Raw genomic sequence first — 23,500 nt, 5'->3', positions numbered from 1 at the left:
TCATAGGCCCAAAGAGTTGCAGTTTTGTCTCATCACTCCATAGAACAGTTTCCCAAAACCTTTGGGGTTTGTCCAGATGATTTTTGGCATACTGGAGTCTATTTTTCTTGTGCCTGGCAGTCAGAAGTGGGGTGCTCCTGAGAGTTCTGGCATGGAGGCCTTCATCTCGTAGTGCGCGCCTTATTGTCTGGGACGAAACCTGCGTTCCCCCCTCTGCAATGTCCTGTTGTAGTTCCTCAGCTGTTACCCGGGGGTTTTTCACCACTACGCTTCAAATACCGGACAGCAGTTGCACACAGCATCCTCTTTCTACCACGCCCATGTAGTGTTTCCACTGTGCCTTTAGCTTTAAACTTGAGAATTATGCTCCCAACTGTGTCTCTTGGAATGTGTAATGTCTTTGCTATTTTCATATATCCATATCCTTTCTTATGAAGAGAAATTACCTCCTCTCTTGACTTATTTGACCACTTCCTGGACTTCACCATGTTGCAAATACACCATTGACCATCTACAAGAAGCTGAGCATCACAGTCTTTTTCAATCAGTTTAATTGTTGGTCGTTATGGTTCTAATCACATCTACAGGTGTTTTCTACACCTGATTGAAAATACCTTATTCAAATTCTGTTCTTAGGAGTTATGATCTTCAAGGGGTTGAATAATTTTGTCAATGAGATATTAAGAGAAATGACACTGTTTGGTATGTTACAATATATAATGTAATTCAAGTTGTATTTGTCTATTTAATGCATCTTTATTTGATATGACTATAAACAAAATACAGAATAAATGTCCAACTTGCTAAAACACCAAAATTGTGTGGGGGTTGAATAATTTTGATCACAACTGTAGGTGTACTGTCACCACCTGTCACACCACGCCCTGACTTATTTTGAGTTTTCCTGTGTGTAGTGTTTTAGTTCTTGTCTTGGCTCCTATTTTGCTGGCTTTTTCTGTTTTTTTGGTATTTTCCTGGAGCAGTTAAATGTCTTCCTTTGAGCGATATTTCCCGCATCTACTTAGTTTTAGCAATCAAGAATATTTCGGTCATGAATTGATTAACGTGGACCCCGACTTAAACAAGTTGAAAAACTTATTCGGGTGTTACCATTTAGTGGTCAATTGTACGGAATATGTACTGTACTGTGCAATCTACTAATGAAAGTATCAATCAATCAACCAATCAAAAGTCGTATTTATCCTTCTTTGTGGGGACATTGTCGCTTGTCATCTCATGTTCGGATGTACATTGTGGACGCCGCCTTTGCTCCACAGTAAGTTTTTGCTGTCGTCCAGCATTCAATTTTTGTTTACTTCGTAACCAGTTCAGTTAGTTTCATTCTGCATAGCCTTCCCTAAGCTTCAATGCCTTTTCTTAAGGGGCCCTCATTTTGTGTTTATTTTTGGTTTAAGCATTAAACACCTTTCTACCTGCACGCTGCCACCCGCTGTTCCCGACATCTACAAAGCAATTAGCTACCGGCTGCCACCTACTGATATGAAAGAGTATTACACGGTCACTGCCGAGCTCTCGACAGCACGACACTCAACAACAACACATCATTTGCACACTATAATTACTGGTTTGCAAAAAATATTTTTAACCCAAATAGGCGAAAATACATAATCTCCAACGGCACACCAGACTGTATCTGGTTGAAAAACACTGTATTAAACAGACAAGAAGTAAGGAATTAAACAGAGACTGGATTTAATTTAGCTCAATGAGGAGAAACGCGTAGACCTGTACCCTTGTACAGTGCACGTCCCACGCTCTGATGAGAGAATTCTATGCATCCTCTTTTATTTGGACTGTCCCTGATTACAACAACTAAATGCGTGCATCTCTTATTTTTTTTAATAGCATTGTTATTCTGAAGCTAACCAATAATAATTTAAACACTTTTGACCATTAATGCGACTTCTTGAACAGGTGCGATAGAAACGGATGGATGGATTAAATCAATCAATCAATCAATCATCCATCCATCCATTTTCTACCGCTCATTCCCTTGTGGGGTCGCGGGGGGCGCTGGCGCCTATCTCAGCTACAATCGGGCGGAAGGCGGAGTACACCCTGGACAAGTCGCCACCTCATCGCAGGGCCAACACAGATAGACAGACAACATTCACACTCACATTCACACACTAGGGCCAATTTAGTGTTGCCAATCAACCTATCCCTAGGTGCATGTCTTTGGAAGTGGGAGGAAGCCGGAGTACCCGGAGGGAACCCACGCATTCACGGGGAGAACATGCAAACTCCACACAGAAAGATCCCGAGCCTGAATTTGAACCCAGGACTGCAGGACCTTTGTATTGTGAGGCAGACGCACTAACCCAATCAATGTTTATTTATACAGACCTAAATCACTAGTGTCTCAAAGGGCTGCACAAACCACAACACAAACCACTACGACATCCTCGGTAGGCCCACATAAGGGCATGGAAAACTCATACCCAGTGGTACGTCGGTGACAATGATGACTATGAGAACCTTGGAGAGGACCACATATGTGGGAAACCCGCCCCCCTCTAGGGGACCAAAGGCAATAGATGTCGAGCGGGTCTAACATGATATTGTGAAAGTTCAATCCATAGTGGATCCAACACAGCCGCGAGAGTCCAGTCCAAAGCGGATCCAACACAGCAGCGAGAGTCCCATCCACAGCGGAGCCAGCAGGAAACCATCCCAAGCGGAGGCGGATCAGCAGCGCAGAGATGTCCATGGCCATCTGACCGGACCCCCTCCACAAGAGAGAGTGGGACTTAGGAGAAAAAGAAAAGAAACGGCAGATCAACTGGTCTAAAAAGGGAGTCTATTTAAAGGCTACAGTATACAAATGAGTTTTAAGGAGAGACTTAAATGCTTCTACTGAGGTGGCATCTCGAACTGTTACCGGGAGGGCATTCCAGAGTACTGGAGCCCGAACGGAAAACGCTCTATAGCCCGCAGACTTTTTTTGGGCTTTGGGAATCACTAATAAGCTGGAGTCCTTTGAACGCAGATTTCTTGCCGGGACATATGGTACAATAAGAATGTTTTATATTTTGATTGTTATTTTTAACACTGTGATTACCAGCGTAATTATTCATTACTTATCGTGTTAAGCAACCCACATCCTACTTGAGAGCCATAGGTTCCCTACCCCAGTTCTAGTGACTCAAGGCGCTTTTACACAGTCCATCCATCCATTTTCTTCTGCTTATCTGAGGTCGGGTCGCGGGAGCAGCAGCCTAAGCAGGGAAGGCCAGACTTCCCTCTCCCCAGTCACTTCGTCCAGCTCTTCCCGGGGCCTTCCCAGACCAGCCGGGAGACATAGTCTTCCCAACGTGTCCTGGGTCTTCCCCGTGGCCTCCTACTGGTCGCACACCTCCCTAGGGAGTCGTTCGGGTGGCATCCTGACCAGATGCCCGAACCACCTCATCTGACTCTTCTCTATGTGGAGGAGCAGCGGCTTTACTTTGAGCTCCTCCCGGATGGCGGAGCTTCTCACCCTATCTCTAAGGGAGAGCCCCGCCACCCGGTGGAGGAAGTTCATTTCGACCGCTTGTACCCGTGATCTTGTCCTTTCCGTCATAACCCAAAGTTCATGACCATAGGTGAGGATGGGAATGTAGAACGACCGGTAAATTGAGAGCCTTGCCTTCCGGCTCAGCTCTTTCTTCACCACAACGGATCGATACAGCGTCCGCATTACTGAAGACGCCGCACCGATTTCACGATCCACTCTTCCCTCACTCGTGAACAAGACTCCTAGGTACTTGAACTCCTCCACTTGGGGCAGGGTCTCCTCCCCAACCCAGAGATGGCACTCTGCCCTTTTCCAGGCGAGAACCATGGACTCGGACTTGGAAGTGCTGATTTTCATCCCAGTCGCTTCACACTCGGCTGCGAAACAATCCAGTGAGAGCTGAAGATCCTGGCCAGATGAAGCCATCAGGACCACATCGTCTGCAAAAATCTTGGACCCAATCCTGCAGCCACCAAACCGGATCCCCCTCAACGCCTTGACTGTGCCTAGAAATTCTGTCCATAAAAGTAATGAACAGAATCGGTGACAAAGAGCAGCCTTGGCGGAGTCCAAACCTCACTGGAAATGTGTCCGACTTACTGCCGGCAATGTGGACCAAGCCAATATCTACGCTACATTTAAACCAGTGTGGGTGGCACTCGGAGCAGGTGGGTAAAGTGTCTTGCCCAAGGACACAACAGCAGTGACTAGAATGGCGGAAGCTGGGATCAAACCTGGAACCTTCAAGTTGCTGGCACGGTCAATCTACCAACCGAGCTATATCGCTCTATTCCATACACACTGAAAAATGTTGGGTTAAAAAATAACCCAATTTTAACCCAACTGCTGGTTCAGAAAAGGACAAGCTACTTATTTGAGTTATATTAATTCAGGGGTGTCGAAGTCAAGGCCAGATCCGGCCCGCGAATGAATAATCTATGGCAGTGTTTTTCAACCGCTGTGTGAGATACAGTTTGGTGTGCCGTGGGCATACTTGCCAACCCTCCCGATTTTCAGTGCCCCTTCCGAAAATCTACCAGGGCTACCATTCTCCCAAATGTCTCCCGATTTCCACCTCTTCAACCTGTCGTAACATCCGCTTGTCCTCCACACAAACAGTGTGCCGGCCAAGTCACATAATATGTGCGGCTTCATGGCAAACACGAGTGAATGCAAGGCATACTTGGTCCACAGCCATACAGGTCACACTGAGGGTGGCTGTATAAACAACTTTAACACTGTTACTAATATGTGCCACACTGTGAACCCACACCAAACAAGAATGCCAAACACATTTCGGGAGAACATCCGCACCGTAACACAGCATAAACACAACAAAATAAATACCCAGGACCCCTTGTAGCACTATCTCTTCCAGGACGCTACAATATACACCTTCCCACCCGCCGCTACCACCAAACCCCGCCCCCCACAACATTTTGAGTTCAGTTTTTCAACCCAACTTTTGCGTTGAATTATTTAACCAAATAGGTGAGTTATGATAACTTAATGTTTGGTTATCCCCCACCAAATCTATTTTTGTGTGGTCTTCCATATAATTTTATCCCGGCCCGCCACGTCATTTTCGTGTGGTCTCACATTTCAATTTATGGTGGCCCGCCACTTCATGTTATAATCCAACTTCTACTTAACTGAGAGAGAAACTGCCCCACAGGTGTCAAAGTCATGGCTCGGAGGCCAAATCTGGCCCGCCACATAATTTTAATGTGCCCTGCCACCACATTCTAATCTGGCCCGCCACTTCATATTTGCGTGGTCTTCCATATAATTTTATTGTGGCCCGCCACGTCATTTTTTTTTTGATGTCTCGCAGTTAATTTTATATTGGCCTGCCGCATAATGTTGTCGCCAAACTCAAGGCCCGGGCGCCAAATCTTGCCAGCTTCCTCATTTCAATGTGCCGCAACTTCTAGCTCATTCAAAGGTGGCCTGCCATATAATTATTTTTGGCCTGCCAAATCGTTTTATAGTCCAACTCCTAATCAAAGCCCGGGCGCCAAATCTGGCCTACCACGTCATTTTAATGAGCCCTGCCACCTCATTCTAATATGGCCCGCCACTTCATTTTTGCATGGTCTTCAATATAATTTTTTTTGCGGCCCGCCACATAATTTTTGTGTGGTCTGTCAGTTCATTTTATCATGGCCCGCCACATAATGTTGTCGTCCAACTTCTACTTAACTGAGAGATAAACAATCCCACGGGTGTCAAACTCATGACCCGGGCGCCAAATTTGCCCCACTACCTAATTTCAAAGTGACCCGCCATTTCTTATCTGTCGTTTGCCATATAATTTTATATTGGCCTGCCACGTCATTTTTTAACTAAGAGATAAACTGTCCCACAGGTGTCAATCTCAAGGCCCGGGGGCCAAATCTTGCCTGCTTTTTCATTTTAATGTGCCCCTCCTCTACCTCATTCTAAAGTGGCCCGCCATATAATTTAATACTGCCCTGCCACATCCTTTTAATGTGCCCTGCCAGGTTGACTTCCATTTAATTCTAATGTGGCCTGCCACGTCAATTTTTGTGTGGTCTCGCAGTTCATTTAATTCTGGCCCGCCACATAATGTTGTCGTCAATTTTCTACTTAACTGAGAGATAAACAATCCCACAGGTGTCAAACTCATGACCCGGGCGCCAAATTTCCCCCACCACCTCATTCTAAAGTGGTCCGCCATTTCTTAACTATCGTCTGCCATATAATGTTATAGTGGCCTGCCACTTCATTTTTTAACTAAGAGATAAACTGTCCCACCGATGTCAAACTCAAGGCCCGGGCGCCAAATCTTGCCTGCTTTTTAATTTTAATGTGCCCCTCCTCTACCTCATTCTAAGGTGGCCCGCCATATAATTTAATAATGGCCTGTCACATCGTTTTATAGTCCAACTCCTTCTCAAGGCACGGGCGCCAAATCTGGCCTGCCACGGCCTTTTAATGTGCCCTGCCAGGTTGTTCTAATACAACCCGCCACTTCATTTTTGTGTGGTCTTCCATATAATTCTATTGTGGCCCGCTACGTCATTTTTGTGTGGTCTCGCAGTTCATTTAATAGTGGCCCACCACATAATGTTGTCGTCCAACTTCTACTTAACTGAGGGATAAACAATCCCACAGGTGTCAAACTCATGAGCCAGGCGCCAAATCTTCCCCACCACCTCATTCTAAAGTGGCCCGCCATTTTTAATCTGTTGTCTGCCATATAATTTTATTGTGGCCTGTCACCTCGTTTCATAGTCCAACTCCCACTTAACTAATAGATAAACTGTCCCATAGGTGTCAAACTCAAGGCCCGGGCGCCAAATCTGGCCTGCCACCTCATTTTAATGTGCCCCTCCTCTACCTCATTCTAAGGTGGCCCGCCATATAATTTAATAATGGCCTGCCACATTGTTTTATAGTCCAACTCCTACTCAAGGCCCGGGCGCCAAATCTGGCCTCCCACAACCTTTTAATGTGCCCTGCCAGGTTGTTCTAATATAACCCGCCACTTCATTTTTGTGTGGTCTTCCATATAATTCTAGGTGTCAATTCATAGGTGTCAAACTCAAGGCCCGGGCGCCAAATATGGCCTGCCACCTCATTTTAATGTGCCCCTTCTCTACCACATCAATTTTGTGTGCTCTGGCATATCATTTTATTACAAAGTATGTCCATCTCCACATTCTGTGGTCCGTTCAGTAAAATGTCAAACTGTTTCTTTACTAAACTAAATCACTCAGGATCCAAGAGCAAGCCTTGCTTTTCATAATACAGTTGTTCAAATGTTTAATGCGTGTCTCTCTTTGCGGCAGCGTGTGAGCTGTTTGAGGACAAAGACGTCCACGAGCCCCTCATGGCAGTGCTGTCCGCCCACACGGGCAGCAGAGGAGTCCAGCAGGTACTTGAACGCATCACCATTCGCCTCCACTTTAATGTTGTGGAACAAAGACACGTCCTTTGTCATTTTCCAGACCACGGGTTGAAGTGATTGGTTCAGTAAACATTCTTAGCCTTCCGTGATTGGTCATCTCTCTGCAGGTGGGCGTGTCTCTGCTGTGTCAGCTGCTGGAAATATGTCCTGCTATGCTGGAGCGCCTGAACACACCACACCAGTAAGTAGATTGCACCCATTTCCACAACGACTGCTGTGGCCAGGGTGTAAATATTGGGGGTGTGACTCTTTAGATTCGATTCAGAATTGATTCTTGACTCAAACTGATTCTCATGATAGTATAATAAATGTAATGAAACTTTTTTTTAAAAAGAGGTTAGAAAAGCTCCTTCTGGTTGCATGAAGATGCTATAAAAACCTCTTTATAAAAACTGATTCTTATAAAAAAATGAAAAATGTCAAGTTTTGAAAATGTTGAATCGTGGATGAATAAGAATCACAACTCGGACATGAAACTATTTTTTTATGTACTACAACTACCATTAACTATGATACACTGCTACAGGTACTACAACAACTATAAATTACAATACACTACGACAAGTACTACACCGAGTCATACCAAAAACTATAAAAATGGGACCCATTACCTCCCTGCTTGGCACTCAGCAACAAGGGTTAAAATTGGGGGTTAAATCACCCAAAAATATTCCCGGGCGTGGCCACCGCTGCTGCTCACTGCTCCCCTCACCTCCCACGGGTTGATCAAGAGTGATGGGTCAAATGCAGAGGATAATTTCGCCACACCCAGTATGTGTATGTGATAATCATTGGTACTTTAACTTGAACTTAACTACCATGAACTACAATACACTGCTACAAGTATTTCAACTACTATAAACTACAATACACTACTACAAGTACTAAAACTACCATTAACTATGATACACTGCTACAAGTACTTCAACTACTATAAACTACAATACACTGCTAAAAGTACTTCAACTACTATAAACTACAATACACTACTACAAGTATTACAACTTCCATTACCACGATACACTGCTACAAGGACTTCAACTACCATAAACTACAATACACTACTACAACTACTACAATTACAATAAACTACAAAACACTGCTACAAGTACCGGAAACTACAATACACTACTACAAGTACTATTACTACAAGAAACTACAATACACTATTACAAGTACTACAAGAGACTACAATACACTACTACAAGTACTATTACTACAAGAAACTACAATACAATACTACAAGTACTACAAGAAACTACAATATACTACTACAAGTACGACAGTTACAATAAACTCCAATACACTGCTACAAGTACACAAAACTACAATACACTACTACAAGTACTACACAAAACTTATATAAGTACTACAATAAACTACAATACACCAACTACCACAAGTACTACAACTACAATAAACTCCAATACCATGTTACAAGTACAATAAAATACAATACAGTACTACAAATACTACAATAAACTACAATACACTACTACAAGTACTACACAAAACTTTTATAAATACTACAGTAAACTACAATACACCAACTACTACAAGTACTACAACTACAGTAAACTCCAATACACTGCTACAAGTACAAGAAACTACAATACAGTGCTACAAGTACTACAAATAAAATAAACTACAATACACTACTACAAGTACTACAATACACTACTACAAGTACAAACAAAACTTATATAAGTACTACAATAAACTACAATACACCAAGTACTACTACTACAATAAACTCCAAAACACTGCTACAAGTACAGGAAATTACAATACAGTGCTACGAGTACTACAAATACAATAAACTACAATACACTCGTACAAATACTACATTAAACTACAATACACTACTACAATAAACTGCAATGCAGTGCTACAAGTACAAGAAACTACAATACAGTGCTACAAGTACTACAAATACAATAAACCACAATACACTACTACAAGTACTACAATAAACTACAATACACTACTACAAGTACTACACAAAACTTATATAAGTACTACAATAAACTACAGTACACTACAAGTACTACATCTACAATAAACTCCAATACATTGCTGCAAGTACTACAACTACAATAAACTCCAATACACTGCTACAAGTACAAGAAACTACAATATAGTGCTACAAGTACTACAAATACAATAAACTCCAATACACTACTACAAGTACTACACAAAACCTAAATAAGAACTATAATAAACTACTGTACACCAACTACTACAAGTACTACAACTAGAGTAAACTACAATACACTGCTGCAAGTACAAGAAACTACAATACAGTGCTACTAGTACTACAAATACGATAAACTACAATACACTACTGCAAGTACTACAATACACTACTACAAGTAGTTCACAAAACTTATATAAGTACTACAATAAACTACAATACACCACCTACTACAACTACAATAAACTCCAATACACTGCTACAAGTACAAGAAACTACAATACAGTGATACAAGTACTACAAATACAATAAACTACAATACACCACTACAAGTACTACAATAAACTACAATACACTACTACAATAAACTTCAATACACTGCTACAAGTACAAGAAACTACAATACAGTGCCACAATAAACCACAATACGCTACTACAATAAACCACAATACACTACTACAAGTACTACACAAAACTTATATAAGTACTACAATAAACTACAATACACAAACTACTACAAATACTACAACTACAATAAACTACAATACACTGCTACAAGTACTACAACTATAATAAACAAAAGTGTCGATATTTGAGTGGGCCTCGGGCCCCTGTGTAGTAGATAAAGTGTGCACCGGAGTAAGAAAGCTCTGTTTCAAACAAACATTACAAAAAGGTGATTGTGTAACTTTCTCTTTAATAACAAAGTCAAAACAACAACAACAACAAGAGCCCACCCACCATGGATGTGCTGCCGGGCACAACATGGCTGGCTGCAGGCACACAATGAATGGATGAAACATTCAAGGGTTTGTACACCAAAGAATATTCCGACACTACAGTGTGTCGGCTCATTGTTGATGTGTTTTTAAATATATTTAAATTTCGACCCCAAAAGGGAATAAGCGGTAAAAAATGGATGGATGGATAAATTTGTGGGAACATTGCGAGGGGAGTATTTAAAAAAATAAATTCAAATAAGTCAATATTTGAGGACGCCTTTGCAGTACCTCTTGGTTGTCACAACACCTGTATAGGACCAGGTTGTCCTTTGAAATGGTTTGTACAAACCCCGTTTCCATTTGAGTTGGGAAATTGTGTTAGATGTAAATATAAACGGAATACAATGATTTGCAAATCATGTTCAACCCATATTCAGTTGAATATGCTACAAAGACAACACATTTGATGTTCAAACTGATTTTTTTTGCAAATAATCATTAACTGTAGAATTTGATGCCAGCAACACGTGACAAAGAAGTTGGGAAAGGTGACAATAAATTCTGAGAAAGTTGAGGAATGCTCATCAAACACTTATTTGGAACATAGCACAGGTGTGCAGGCTAATTGGGAACAGTTGGGTGCCATGATTGGGTATAAAAGCAGCTTCCATGAAATGCTAAGTAATTCACAAACAAGGATGGGGTGAGGGTCACCACTTTGTAAGCAAATTGTCAAACAGTTTTAGAACAACATTTTTCAACGAGCTATTGCAAGAAATTTAGGGATTTTACCATCTACAGTGCGTAAAATCATCAAAAAGTTCAGAGAATCTGAAGAAATCACTGCACGTAAGCGATGATATTACGGACTTTTGAACCCTCAGGCGGTACTGCATCAAAAACCGACATCAGTGTGTAAAGGATTTCATCACATGGGCTCAGGAAAACTTCATAAAACCACTGTCAGTAACTACAGTTGGTCGCTACATCTGTAAGTGCAAGTTAAAACTCTACTATGCAAAGCCAAACCCATTTTTCAACAATATCCTGAAACGCCGCCAGCTTGCCTGGGCCCGAGCTCACATAAGATGGACTGATGCAAAGTAGATAAGCCTTCTGTTGTCTGACAAATCCACATTTCTAATTATATTTGGAAACAGAGGACATGGTGTCCTCTAGAACAAAGAGAAAAATAGCCATTCGGATTGTTATAGGCTCAAAGTTTAAAAGCCAGCATCTGTGAAGGTATGGTAGTGCATTAGTGCCCAAGGCATGGGTAACTTACACATCTGTGAAGGCATCATTTATGCTGAAAGGTCCATACAGATTTTGGAGCAACATATGTTGTCATCCAAGCAACGTTATCATGGACGCCCCTGCTTATTTTAGCAAGACAAGTGTTACAACAGCGTGGCTTTGTAAAAAAAGAGTGCGGGTACTTTCCTGGCCCGCCTGCAGTCCAGACCTGTCTCCCATCGAAAATGTGTGGCGCATTATGAAGCGTAAAATACGACAGCGGAGACCCCGGATTGTTGAACGACTGAAGCTCTACATAAAACAAGAATGGGAAAGAATTCCACTTTCAAAACTTCAACAATTAGTTTCCTCAGTTCCCAAACGTTTATTGAGTGTTGTCAAAAGAAAAGGTGATCTAACACGGTGATGAACTTGCCCTTTCCCAACTACTTTGGCAAGTGTTGCAGACATGAAATTCTAAATTACTTATTATTTGCAAAAAAATAAATAAAGTTTATGAGTTTGAACATCAAATATCTTGTCTTTGTAGTGCATTCAATTGAATATGGGTTGAAAATGATTTTCAAATCATTGTATTCTGTTTAGATTTACATCTAACACAATTGCCCAACTCATAGGGAAACGGGGTTTGTACTTTGGTCCCAATAAGACCATGCACTAAAATGTCAGTGCCACTTAAAACTTAAGTCCACATGAGTCAGCAGAACACCATGAATCTTAACACTTTTACCCTCAGTGTCTCATTTTGGACACATTTCCGCAGCTGTCTCCGCACTTCCCCAGGGTTTTGTCCCCAGGCGGTCTGGTCCCGCAGTACAAGTGCAGGAGATCACTTTGTGAGTGGGTATTGACTGTGCCGCTCTGTTCTTCCCCAGGCAGATCCTGAGGGTTCTGTCTGAGTACCGCTCTGACTGCAGGGTCACTATGATTGGACTACGAGCTCTGGCACTCCTCCTGCCGTCAGGTACTCTTCCCCAGTCTCGGCTTCTGAGTTGATTGACTAATTGCATTGTAATTAGGTTGTGTGGATTGTGTGTCTATTAGTTAGTTGTCTGTCTATCTCTGTTGGCCTTGCAATGAGGTGGCGACTTGTCAAGGGTGTACTCCGCCTTCCGCCCGATTCTAGCTGAGATAGGCACCAGCGCCCCCCGCGACCCCAAAGGGAATAAGCGGTAGAAAATGGAGGACATGGATTCAAATATTATCCTTAGCTCCACCAATGACTGAATAAAAAAATAAAAACAATATAAAAATAAATATGATTAAAACTATTTTAAAGGGTAAAACCAATTAAAATGATAAATAAACATCAAAATAAAAATTAAAAAAAAAACCACAGAAAATACAGAGGACCACACAATTTTTCAGCACTGAATTTTTATACACAGATATTTTGTTTTTGTTTATACACTGATTTCTTTACACTGAATTTTTTTGCACTGAATTTTTGGACACTGATTTTATTTACACTGAATTTGACACCCTGAATTTTTTTACACTGAATTTTCATAGACTACTTTTTTTTTTATACTGAATTTTTGTACACAGATGTTTTTTTGTTTAGACACTGATTTTTTTACACTGAATTTGTATACCCTGATTTTTTTTACACTGAATTTTTATACACTGAATTTTTTACACTGAATGTTTGTACCCTGAATTGTTTTGCACTGAATTTTTAGAAACTGAATTTTTTTACACTGAATTTTTATACACATACATTTTTTTTACACTGAATGTTAATACCCTGCATTTTTACATACCCTGATTTCTTTGACACCATTTTTTTACACTGAATTTGTACACCCTGATTTTTTTACACTGACTTTTTATGCACTGAATTTTTTTTGCACTGCATTTTTAGACACTGATTTCTTTACACTGAATTTGTAAACCCTGAATTTTTTTTACACTGAATTTTTTACACTGAATGTTTATACCCTGAATTTGTATGTACCCTAAATTCTTTGACACAATTTTTTTTATACTGAATTTGTACACCTTAAATTTTTTTACACTGAATTTTTATACACATTATTACGTATCACTTGAAAGAGAAAACACATTTCTTGCAAGTTGGAGAGCTGAAAGTAATTGCCTCACACACACAAAGCTCCGCCATTATTCATTATTAAAAGCAACTATGATGAGGATGAACTGTCTTTGTTGCCTCGCTACTTTGCTTACAACTACCTGCAAACCGCGCAATGATAATGAGCCGCATTCCACGGGCAATTATGTTGGCGCAGATCAGCCCTTTGAGACACTTGTGGCTTAGGGCTATATACATAAACATTGATTGATGCTAGGAAATGTGCAGGCTTTTCCCTTGTGAAATCAGACAGCAGCCCAATGTGACAATGTACTCACTGTAATCTACAGGTATTCAACATGAGGATACAGGTGTTCAACATGATTATACAGGTGTTCAACATGATATACAGGTGTTCGACATGAGGATACAGGTGTTCAATATGAGGATATAGGTATTCAACATGATACATGTGTTCAACATGAGCATACAGGTGGTCTACATCCTGATACAGGTGTTCAACATGAGGATACAGGTATTCAACATGAGGATACAGGTGTTCAACATGATTATACAGGTGTTCAACATGATGATACAGGGGTTCAACATGATGATACAAGTATTCAACAAATAAAGGTGTTCAACATGATTATACAGGTGTTCAACATGATAATACAGGTGTTCAACGTAAGGATACATGTGTTCAATATGAGGATACAGGTATTCAACATGATACAGGTGTTCAACATGAGCATACAGGTGGTCAACATGCTGATACAGGTGTTCAACATGATAATACAGGTGTTCAACATGTTGAACACCTGTATCAGCATGTTGAACACCTGTATGCTCATGTTGAACACCTGTATCATGTTGAATACCTGTGTCCTCATGTTAAACACTTGTATTATCATGTTCAACACCTGTGTCATCATGTTCAACACCTTTATTGTTGATTACTTGTATCATCAGGTTTAACACCTGTATCCTCATATTGAACACCTGTATCCTCATGTTGAACACCTATATCATCATGTTGAACACCTTTACTGTTGAATACTTGTATTATCATGTTGAACACCTGTATCCTCATGTTGAACACTTATCATCATGTTGAACACCTGTGTTAGCATGTATAGCACATGTATCAGTATGTTGAACACCTGTATGCTCATGTTGAATACATGTATCATATTTAATACCTGTATCATCATATTGAACACCTATATCAGCATGTTGAACACCTGTATGCTCATGTTGAACACCTGTATCACGTTGAATACCTGTGTCCTCATGTTAAACACATGTATTATCATGTTCAACACCTGTGTCATCATGTTCAACACCTTTATTGTTGATTACTTGTATCATCAGGTTTAACACCTGTATCCTCATATTGAACACCTGTATCCTCATGTTGAACACTTATATCATCATGTTGAACATCTTTACTCTTGAATACTTGTATTATCATGTTGAACACCTGTATCCTCATGTTCAACACCTGTGTCATCATGTTCAACACCTTTATTGTTGATTACTTGTATCATCAGGTTTAACACCTGTATCCTCATATTGAACACCTGTATCCTCATGTTGAACACCTATATCATCATGTTGAACACCTTTACTGTTGAATACTTGTATTATCATGTTGAACACCTGTATCCTCATGTTGAATACATGTATCATATTTAATACCTGTATCCTCATATTGAACACATGTATCCTAATGTTGAACACCTGTATCATCATGTTGAACATCTTTATTTTTGAATACCTGTATCATCATGTTAAACACCTGTATGATCATGTTGAACACCTGTATCATCATGTTTAATACCTGTATCATCATATTGAACACCTGTATCCTCATGTTGAACACCTGTATTATCATGTTGAACACCTTTATTGTTGAATACCTGTATCATCATGTTAAACACCTGCATGATCATGTTGAACACCTGTATCCTCATGTTGAACACCTGTATTATCATGTTCAACACCTGTATCATCATGTTGAACACCTTCATTGTTGAATACTTGTATCATCATGTTTAACGCCTGTATTCTCATATTGCACACCTGTATCCTCATGTTGAACACCTGTATCATCATGTTGAACACCTTTATTGTTGAATACTTGTATCATCATGTTGAACACCTGTATCCTCATTTTGAACACCTGTATCCTCATGTTGAACACTTGTATCATCATGTTGAACACCTGTGTCAGCATGTATAGCACCTATATCAGTATGTTGAACACCTGTATGCTCATGTTGAACACCTGTATCATGTTTAATACCTGTATCCTCATGTTGAACACCTGTATTATCATGTTGAACACCTGTATTATCAAGTTGAACACCTTTATTGTTGAATACCTGTATCATCATGTTAAACACCTGTATCCTCATATTGAACACCTGTATCCTCATGTTGAACACCTGCATTATCATTTTGAACACCTGTATCCTCATGTTGAACACCTGTATTATCATTTTGAACACCTGTATTATCATGTTGAACACCTTTATTGTTGAATACCTGTGTCATCATGTTAAACACCTGTATGATCATGTTGAACACCTGTATCCTCATGTTGAAGACCTGTAATATCGTGTTCAACACCTGTATCATCATGTTGAACACCTTTATTGTTGAATACTTGTATGATCATGTTTAACTCCTGTATCCTCATATTGAACACCTGTATCCTCATGTCAAACACCTGTATCATCATGTTGAACACCTTTATTGTTGAATACTTGTATCATCATGTTGAACACCTGTATCCTCATGTTGAACACTTGTATCATCATGTTGAACACCTGTATTATCATGTTGAACACCTGTATTATCATGTTCAACACCTGTATCATCATGTTGAACACCTTCATTGTTGAATACTTGTATCATCATGTTTAACGCCTGTATTCTCATATTGCACACCTGTATCCTCATGTTGAACACCTGTATCATCATGTTGAACACCTTTATTGTTGAATACTTGTATCATCATGTTGAACACCTGTATCCTCATTTTGAACACCTGTATCCTCATGTTGAACACTTGTATCATCATGTTGAACACCTGTGTCAGCATGTATAGCACCTATATCAGTATGTTGAACACCTGTATGCTCATGTTGAACACCTGTATCATGTTTAATACCTGTATCCTCATGTTGAACACCTGTATTATCATGTTGAACACCTGTATTATCAAGTTGAACACCTTTATTGTTGAATACCTGTATCATCATGTTAAACACCTGTATCCTCATATTGAACACCTGTATCCTCATGTTGAACACCTGCATTATCATTTTGAACACCTGTATCCTCATGTTGAACACCTGTATTATCATTTTGAACACCTGTATTATCATGTTGAACACCTTTATTGTTGAATACCTGTGTCATCATGTTAAACACCTGTATGATCATGTTGAACACCTGTATCCTCATGTTGAAGACCTGTAATATCGTGTTCAACACCTGTATCATCATGTTGAACACCTTTATTGTTGAATACTTGTATGATCATGTTTAACTCCTGTATCCTCATATTGAACACCTGTATCCTCATGTCAAACACCTGTATCATCATGTTGAACACCTTTATTGTTGAATACTTGTATCATCATGTTGAACACCTGTATCCTCATGTTGAACACTTGTATCATCATGTTGAACACCTGTATTATCATGTTGAACACCTGTATAATCATGTTGAACACCTTTATTGTTGAATACTTGTATCATCATGTTAAACGCCTGTATGATCACGTTGAACACCTGTATGCTCATGTTGAACACCCGTATCATGTTTAATACCTGTATCCTCATATTGAACACCTGTATCCTCATGTTGAACACCTGTATTATCATGTTGAACACCTGTATAATCATGTTGAACACCTTTATTGTTGAATACTTGTATCATCATGTTAAACACCTGTATGATCACGTTGAACACCTGTATCCTCATGTTGAACACCAGTATCATCATGTTGAACACCTTTATTGTTGAATACTTGTATCATCATGTTGAACACCTGTATCATTGTGTTGAACACCTGTATCATCATGTTGAAAACCTGTATCAGCATGTTGAAGACTTGTATCATCATGTTGAACACCTGTGTCAGCATGTTGAACACCTGTACCAGCATGTTGAACACCTGTATCAGCATGTTGAACACCTGTATCCTCATGTTGAACACCTGTACCAGCATGTTGAACACCTGTATCAGCATGTTGAACACCTGTATCCTCATGTTGAACACCTGTACCAGCATGTTGAACACCTGTATCAGGATGTTGAACACCTGTATAATATGTTAAGCTATTCTCATGTTGAACACCTGTATCAACATGTTGAACACTTGTATCATCATGTAGAACTCTTGTATCATCATGTTGAACACCTGTATCAGTATGTATAACACCTGTATCCTCATGTTGAACACCTGTATTCTGTATGTCAGAAGCCTCTGCTGCTCGGGTCCTAATTACAATGATTTCCTGCATGTAAGATCTTTCCGGAGCTTATGACGGAAGGCCTTGTAACACCTCTTTGTAACGCAGACTCCATCGCTCTCCTGATGCTGGAGGAGGAGGAGGAGCCGGACGTGTTTAGCCTGGTGGTGCACGCCATGGAGGCGTTCCACTCCAGCGAGGAGGTGCAGCTCCATGGCTGCCGAGCTCTGCAGGCGCTCCTGCGGCGAGGTGAGCCGCCGCGCTGGCCCCTGCCTGAGCGCCGAATGCTTGCATTCACCCTCTTTTTGTGTCTGTCCAGTGAGCCAGGACCACCTGGTGGAGTTTGTAGAGAACCGGGACCATGCTGTGGTCCTCGCCGCCCTGCAGAGGTTTCCTGACAACCCTGAACTGCAGCTGCAGGCCATGAAAGTGCTTCTGCCTCTGGCTGAACCTAGTAAGAATCAACACCTGTATCATCATATTGAACACCTATATGCTGAACACCTGTATCCTCATGTTGAACACCTATATCCTCATGCTGAACACCTGTATCCTCATGTTGAACACCTATATCCTCATGCTGAACACCTGTATCCTCATGTTGAACACCTGTATGCTCATGTTGAACACCTGTATATCATGTGGAACATCTGTATCAGCATTTGAACACCTGTATCCTCATGTGGAACATCTGTATCAGCATGTTAAACACCTGTATCCTCATGTTGAACACTTGTATCAGCATGTTGAACACCTGTATCAGCATGTTGAACACCTGTATCAGCATGTCGAACACCTGTATCCTCATGTTGAAAACCCGTATCAGCATGTTGAACACCTGTATCCTCATGTTGAACACCTGTATCATTATGTTGACCACCTGTGTCCTCATGTTGAACACTTGTATCCTCATATGGAACACAGGTATCATCATGTTGACCACCTGTATTTTCATGTTGAACACCTGCATCCTCATGTGGAACACAGGTATCCTCATATTGGACACCCGTATCATCATGTTGGACACCTGTATCCTCATGTTGGACACCTGTATGATCATGTTGAGCACCTTTAATTGTTGAATACTTCTATCATCATGTTGAACACCTATATCAGCATGTTGAACACCTATATCAGCATGTTGAACACCTGTATCCTCATGTTGAACACCTGTATCCTCATGTGGAACATCTGTATCAGTATGTTAAACACCTGTATCCTCATGTTGAACACTTGTATCAGCATGTTGAACACCTGTATCAGCATGTTGACCACCTGTATCCTCATGTTGAACACCTGTATCATCATGTTGACCACCTGTGTCCTCATGTTGATCACTTGTATCTTCATGTGGAACACAGGTATCATCATGTTGATCACCTGTATCTTCATGTTGAACATCTGCTTCCTCATGTGGAACACAGGTATCTTCATATTGGACACCTGCATCCTCATGTGGAACACAGGTATCTTCATATTGGACACCTGCATCCTCATGTTGGACACCTGTATCCTCATGTTGAACATCTGTATCAGCATATTGAACACTCATATCAACATGTTGAACACCAGTATCCTCATGTTGAACATCTGTATCAGCATGTTGAACACTCATATCAACATGTTGAACACCTGTATCCTCACGTTGGACACCTGTATCATCATGTTGAACACCTGTATCCTCATGATGAACATCTGTATCAGCATGTTGAACACTCATATCAACATGTTGAACACCTGTATCCTCATGTTGAACACCTGTATCAGCCTGTTGAACACTTGTATCAGCACGTTGAACACCTGTATCATCATGTTGAACACCTGTATCATTTTTAATTAGACCGATTAAAATTGTTACGTTTGAACCAGATGTTCCTCCGAGGGAATTTAAGGTTGCTGGTCAATCCCAAGTTCTTTGGATGACACATAAGATGATTTTAAATGATCACCCAGAACAGAATAGGTATTTTGCAATTTATTCCAAAGCTTTGGAGGGACCAACCTAAAAACAACACATTCAATTCGCGTCGCCTAGTTGATCTGAAAACCTTACGGAAGTGCTGTCTTCTTCAATATCTCCCTCGCCCCCACCCACCGGAACGAATACACATGTCTATTGTCCTCCTTAGCTGGGCACAGGAAAAGATGTGAAAGGGAGTATTGCTACTCCTTACATTCCTAAAGCCAAGGTTAACACACACAGTTAACTAGCGGACAAATGGAAAAACACTAGCTGTTTTCAAATATGACTATGAATATAAAAAAGTAACTCTTGCAGATATAAATATATATCTTCGTCAACATACTGTAATTTTTTTGTACGTACAATTTTAAAAATGCATTTTTTAGAAAGGCGTTCTTAGGGCCAACACCGCACGTCTAAGCCGTATAGCCAAGAGGAGTTTTTGTAACCTGTTTTGATAATCCATATGCTAAATAATCTATATGCCAAATAATCTATATGCCAAATAAAAATCGTGTAGAGTCGTAAACCAATTCTCTATCGAATCGCCATCCCCAGAATCGGAAGGTACTGGCGAGGTGCCCAAAGAAGTTTTTTTTCTGCCAAAATGAAAAGAACAAAGACATTTAGGCAGAAAGTATTTTATTGACGCACATGCCAATGAGTGAGTGAGTGAGTGAGTGAGTGAGTGAGTGAGTGAGTGAGTGAGTGAGTGAGTGAGTGAGTGAGTGAGTGAGACGTGCACATTCCAATGTGACACAACATTGCTAAACAAACATGGCAGCAAATTAGTGCTGGTGGAAAGCCCCTCGTCTTGTTGATCAGGTTTTATGGTGGCTTTTCTACAAAGTCACATAATTGACGATGAATTCTCCAGGAAGTTGAACACGTGCATGCTGAGATAAAAATATACACAGCGTGTACTTTATGTACATAATGTAGATGTGCGGGGTCCACGTCAGATGTTTTGTTTCTAAAAGTATTAAAAACTAAATCCCAGTTAGGGGTAGAGATGTCCTGATACCAATATTTTGGTACCAATACTTTTGGACATTTTTCTAAATAAAAGGTACACATAAAAAAAAGTTGGATTAAAAAATAACCCCATTTTAACCCAAGTGCTGGTTCAGATAAGGAAGAACTCCTTATTTGAGGTATTTTAACTCAACATTTTGGGTAAATTTTTTCAACCCAACTTTTGCCTTAAGTTATTTAACCCAAAAGTTGAGGTATACTAAATCAATGTTGGGTGATTGTAAATAATGTTAGTGAGATTAATCCATCCATCCATTTTCTCCCGCTTGTCCCTTTCGGGGTCGCTAGAGCCTATCTCAGCTGCGTTTTGGGCGGAAGGCAGTGTACACCCTGGACAAGTCGCCACCTCATCACAGGGGATGAATCCATAAGAAAATTAATTTAAAAAGTCACTTTTTAATTTGGAAAAAAAACTTTTTACCCAAAAAATGCGTTACTTGTTGAAAAACAACCCAAAATTGGTTTGTAATTTTGGAAACTCAAAAAAAGAGTTAAATAATACCCTTCTAACCCAAAAAATGGATTGCTATTTATAAAAATAACTCCAAATTTAACCCAACACTAGCAATTCACTAATTGGGTTATCAAAATAACCCCGTATGTTTTAGTATGTACCACAATTTTTTTTAAATTATTGGCTTTATTTAAAAAAAGATCATCTTATGGTACCTTAAATGTTCTTTTCCTTTTGCCATCAAAGAATAATTTTGGCCGTTAATAAAATAGTGTCAAAAGTATGAGGGACAAGCGGTAGAAAAATTTGTTATTAATCGATGTGTTTACATACTGTTAATATCTGCTTACTTTCTGTTTTAACATGTTATATCTACACTTCTGTTATAATGTAATAATCACTTATTCTATTGTCTGATACTTTACATTAGTTTTGGGTGATACCACAAATATAGGTATCGATCCGATACCAAGTAATTACGGGACAATACATCGGTCATAATTTAAGTCCTAATTTGTCCAGGGGCGTATTTCCTTGGTTTCTAAACAAAATATGAATTTAAAAAAAAAAAGGAAAAAATATTTTTCGACGATAAAAAATATCGACGTAATCATCAAGTGTAGATTCACCCGTTTGTTTACATTCAGGAGAGCTAGCTTGCTGTTGTATCTTCTTACCGTGTGTTGTGAAGCATGTTTACCAATTCCTCATCCTGCAGGGATGATGCTTTTAAGAAACTTACTTTATTTGTCACTATGGAGGCGAGGATTAGTCATTTAGAAGTAGTGATATATATATATATATATATATATACATATATATATACACACATATATATATATGTATATGTTTGTAAAATTTTTATATATGTTTAATGTGTATATATATATATTTATATATGTTTTTTATATATGTATATATATGTTTGTTTTATCTCTCTCTCTATATATATATATATATATATATATATATTTATATATATATATATTTATATATGTATGTATAATGTATATATATGTATAATGTGAACATATATATATATTTTTATATATATATGTATGTATATATGTTTATATATATATATATATGTTTTTTATATATATGTATATATATGTTTTACATATATATGTATATATATATATATATATATCTGCGATGAGGTGGCGACTTGTCCAGGGTGTACGCGCCTTCCGCCCGATTGAAGCTGAGATAGGCGCCAGCACCCCCCGCGACCCCAAAAGGGAAATGGATGGATGTATATATATATATAATTGTTTTTGATATATATATGTATATATATGTTTTTTATACATATATATGTTTATATATATATATATGTTTTTATATATATGTATGTTTATGTTTTTTATATATATGTATATATATATATTTTGTATATATGTATACATATGTTTATATATATATATGTATATATACATGTTTTTTTAAAATATGTATTTATACATGTTTTTATATATATATATATATATATATATATATATATATATATATATATATATATATATATATATATATCTTTTTTAGGAACAGGAAAGATTTTGGAAAAACAATAAAATATCTATTAATATATGCGATGTGTTGGAAAAAATATACATATATTTTTTATCTGTGAATTTTTTATAGTCACATACATACATACATACATATATATATATATATATATTTTTTTTTTTTTTTTTTTAATCAATTTTAGATTTTTTTTCTTTAAATGATTAAGAACCGTTACCCATAAGATTCGAGATTCATTCGAAGCAATAAAAAATGTTTGGCACCCCTAATGAATATGTGTTACATTTGGCCCGTCTGTTTTAAAAGGTAGTGTCATTGAAGCGTACACACACCAGGTGTGGTAGTACAATTTACTACTCACATTTTTATTTAGT

General features: G+C 39.1%; 1 protein-coding gene across 2 annotated transcripts in view; it reads left to right on the top strand.

The window, feature by feature from the left end:
* Positions 1-23,500, top strand: part of lrrk2 (leucine-rich repeat kinase 2) — a 129,416-nt gene that overhangs the window by 2,417 nt on the left and 103,499 nt on the right. For both annotated transcript variants that reach the window (XR_009806050.1, XM_061894436.1), the window contains exons 2-6: positions 7,333-7,418; positions 7,559-7,632; positions 12,500-12,588; positions 18,253-18,393; positions 18,464-18,598. Coding sequence is in view for 1 of the 2 variants with exons in the window: in XM_061894436.1 (XP_061750420.1) it covers positions 7,333-7,418; positions 7,559-7,632; positions 12,500-12,588; positions 18,253-18,393; positions 18,464-18,598 (525 nt within the window). In the remaining variant the exon portion in view is untranslated. The remainder of the gene's footprint in view (positions 1-7,332; positions 7,419-7,558; positions 7,633-12,499; positions 12,589-18,252; positions 18,394-18,463; positions 18,599-23,500) is intronic.

Source organism: Nerophis ophidion, linkage group LG03, assembly GCF_033978795.1.
Source record: "Nerophis ophidion isolate RoL-2023_Sa linkage group LG03, RoL_Noph_v1.0, whole genome shotgun sequence".
NCBI lineage: Eukaryota > Metazoa > Chordata > Actinopteri > Syngnathiformes > Syngnathidae > Nerophis > Nerophis ophidion.
The sequence above is the reverse complement of the archived record's forward strand: the minus strand, read 5'-3'. Positions and strand labels throughout refer to the sequence as shown.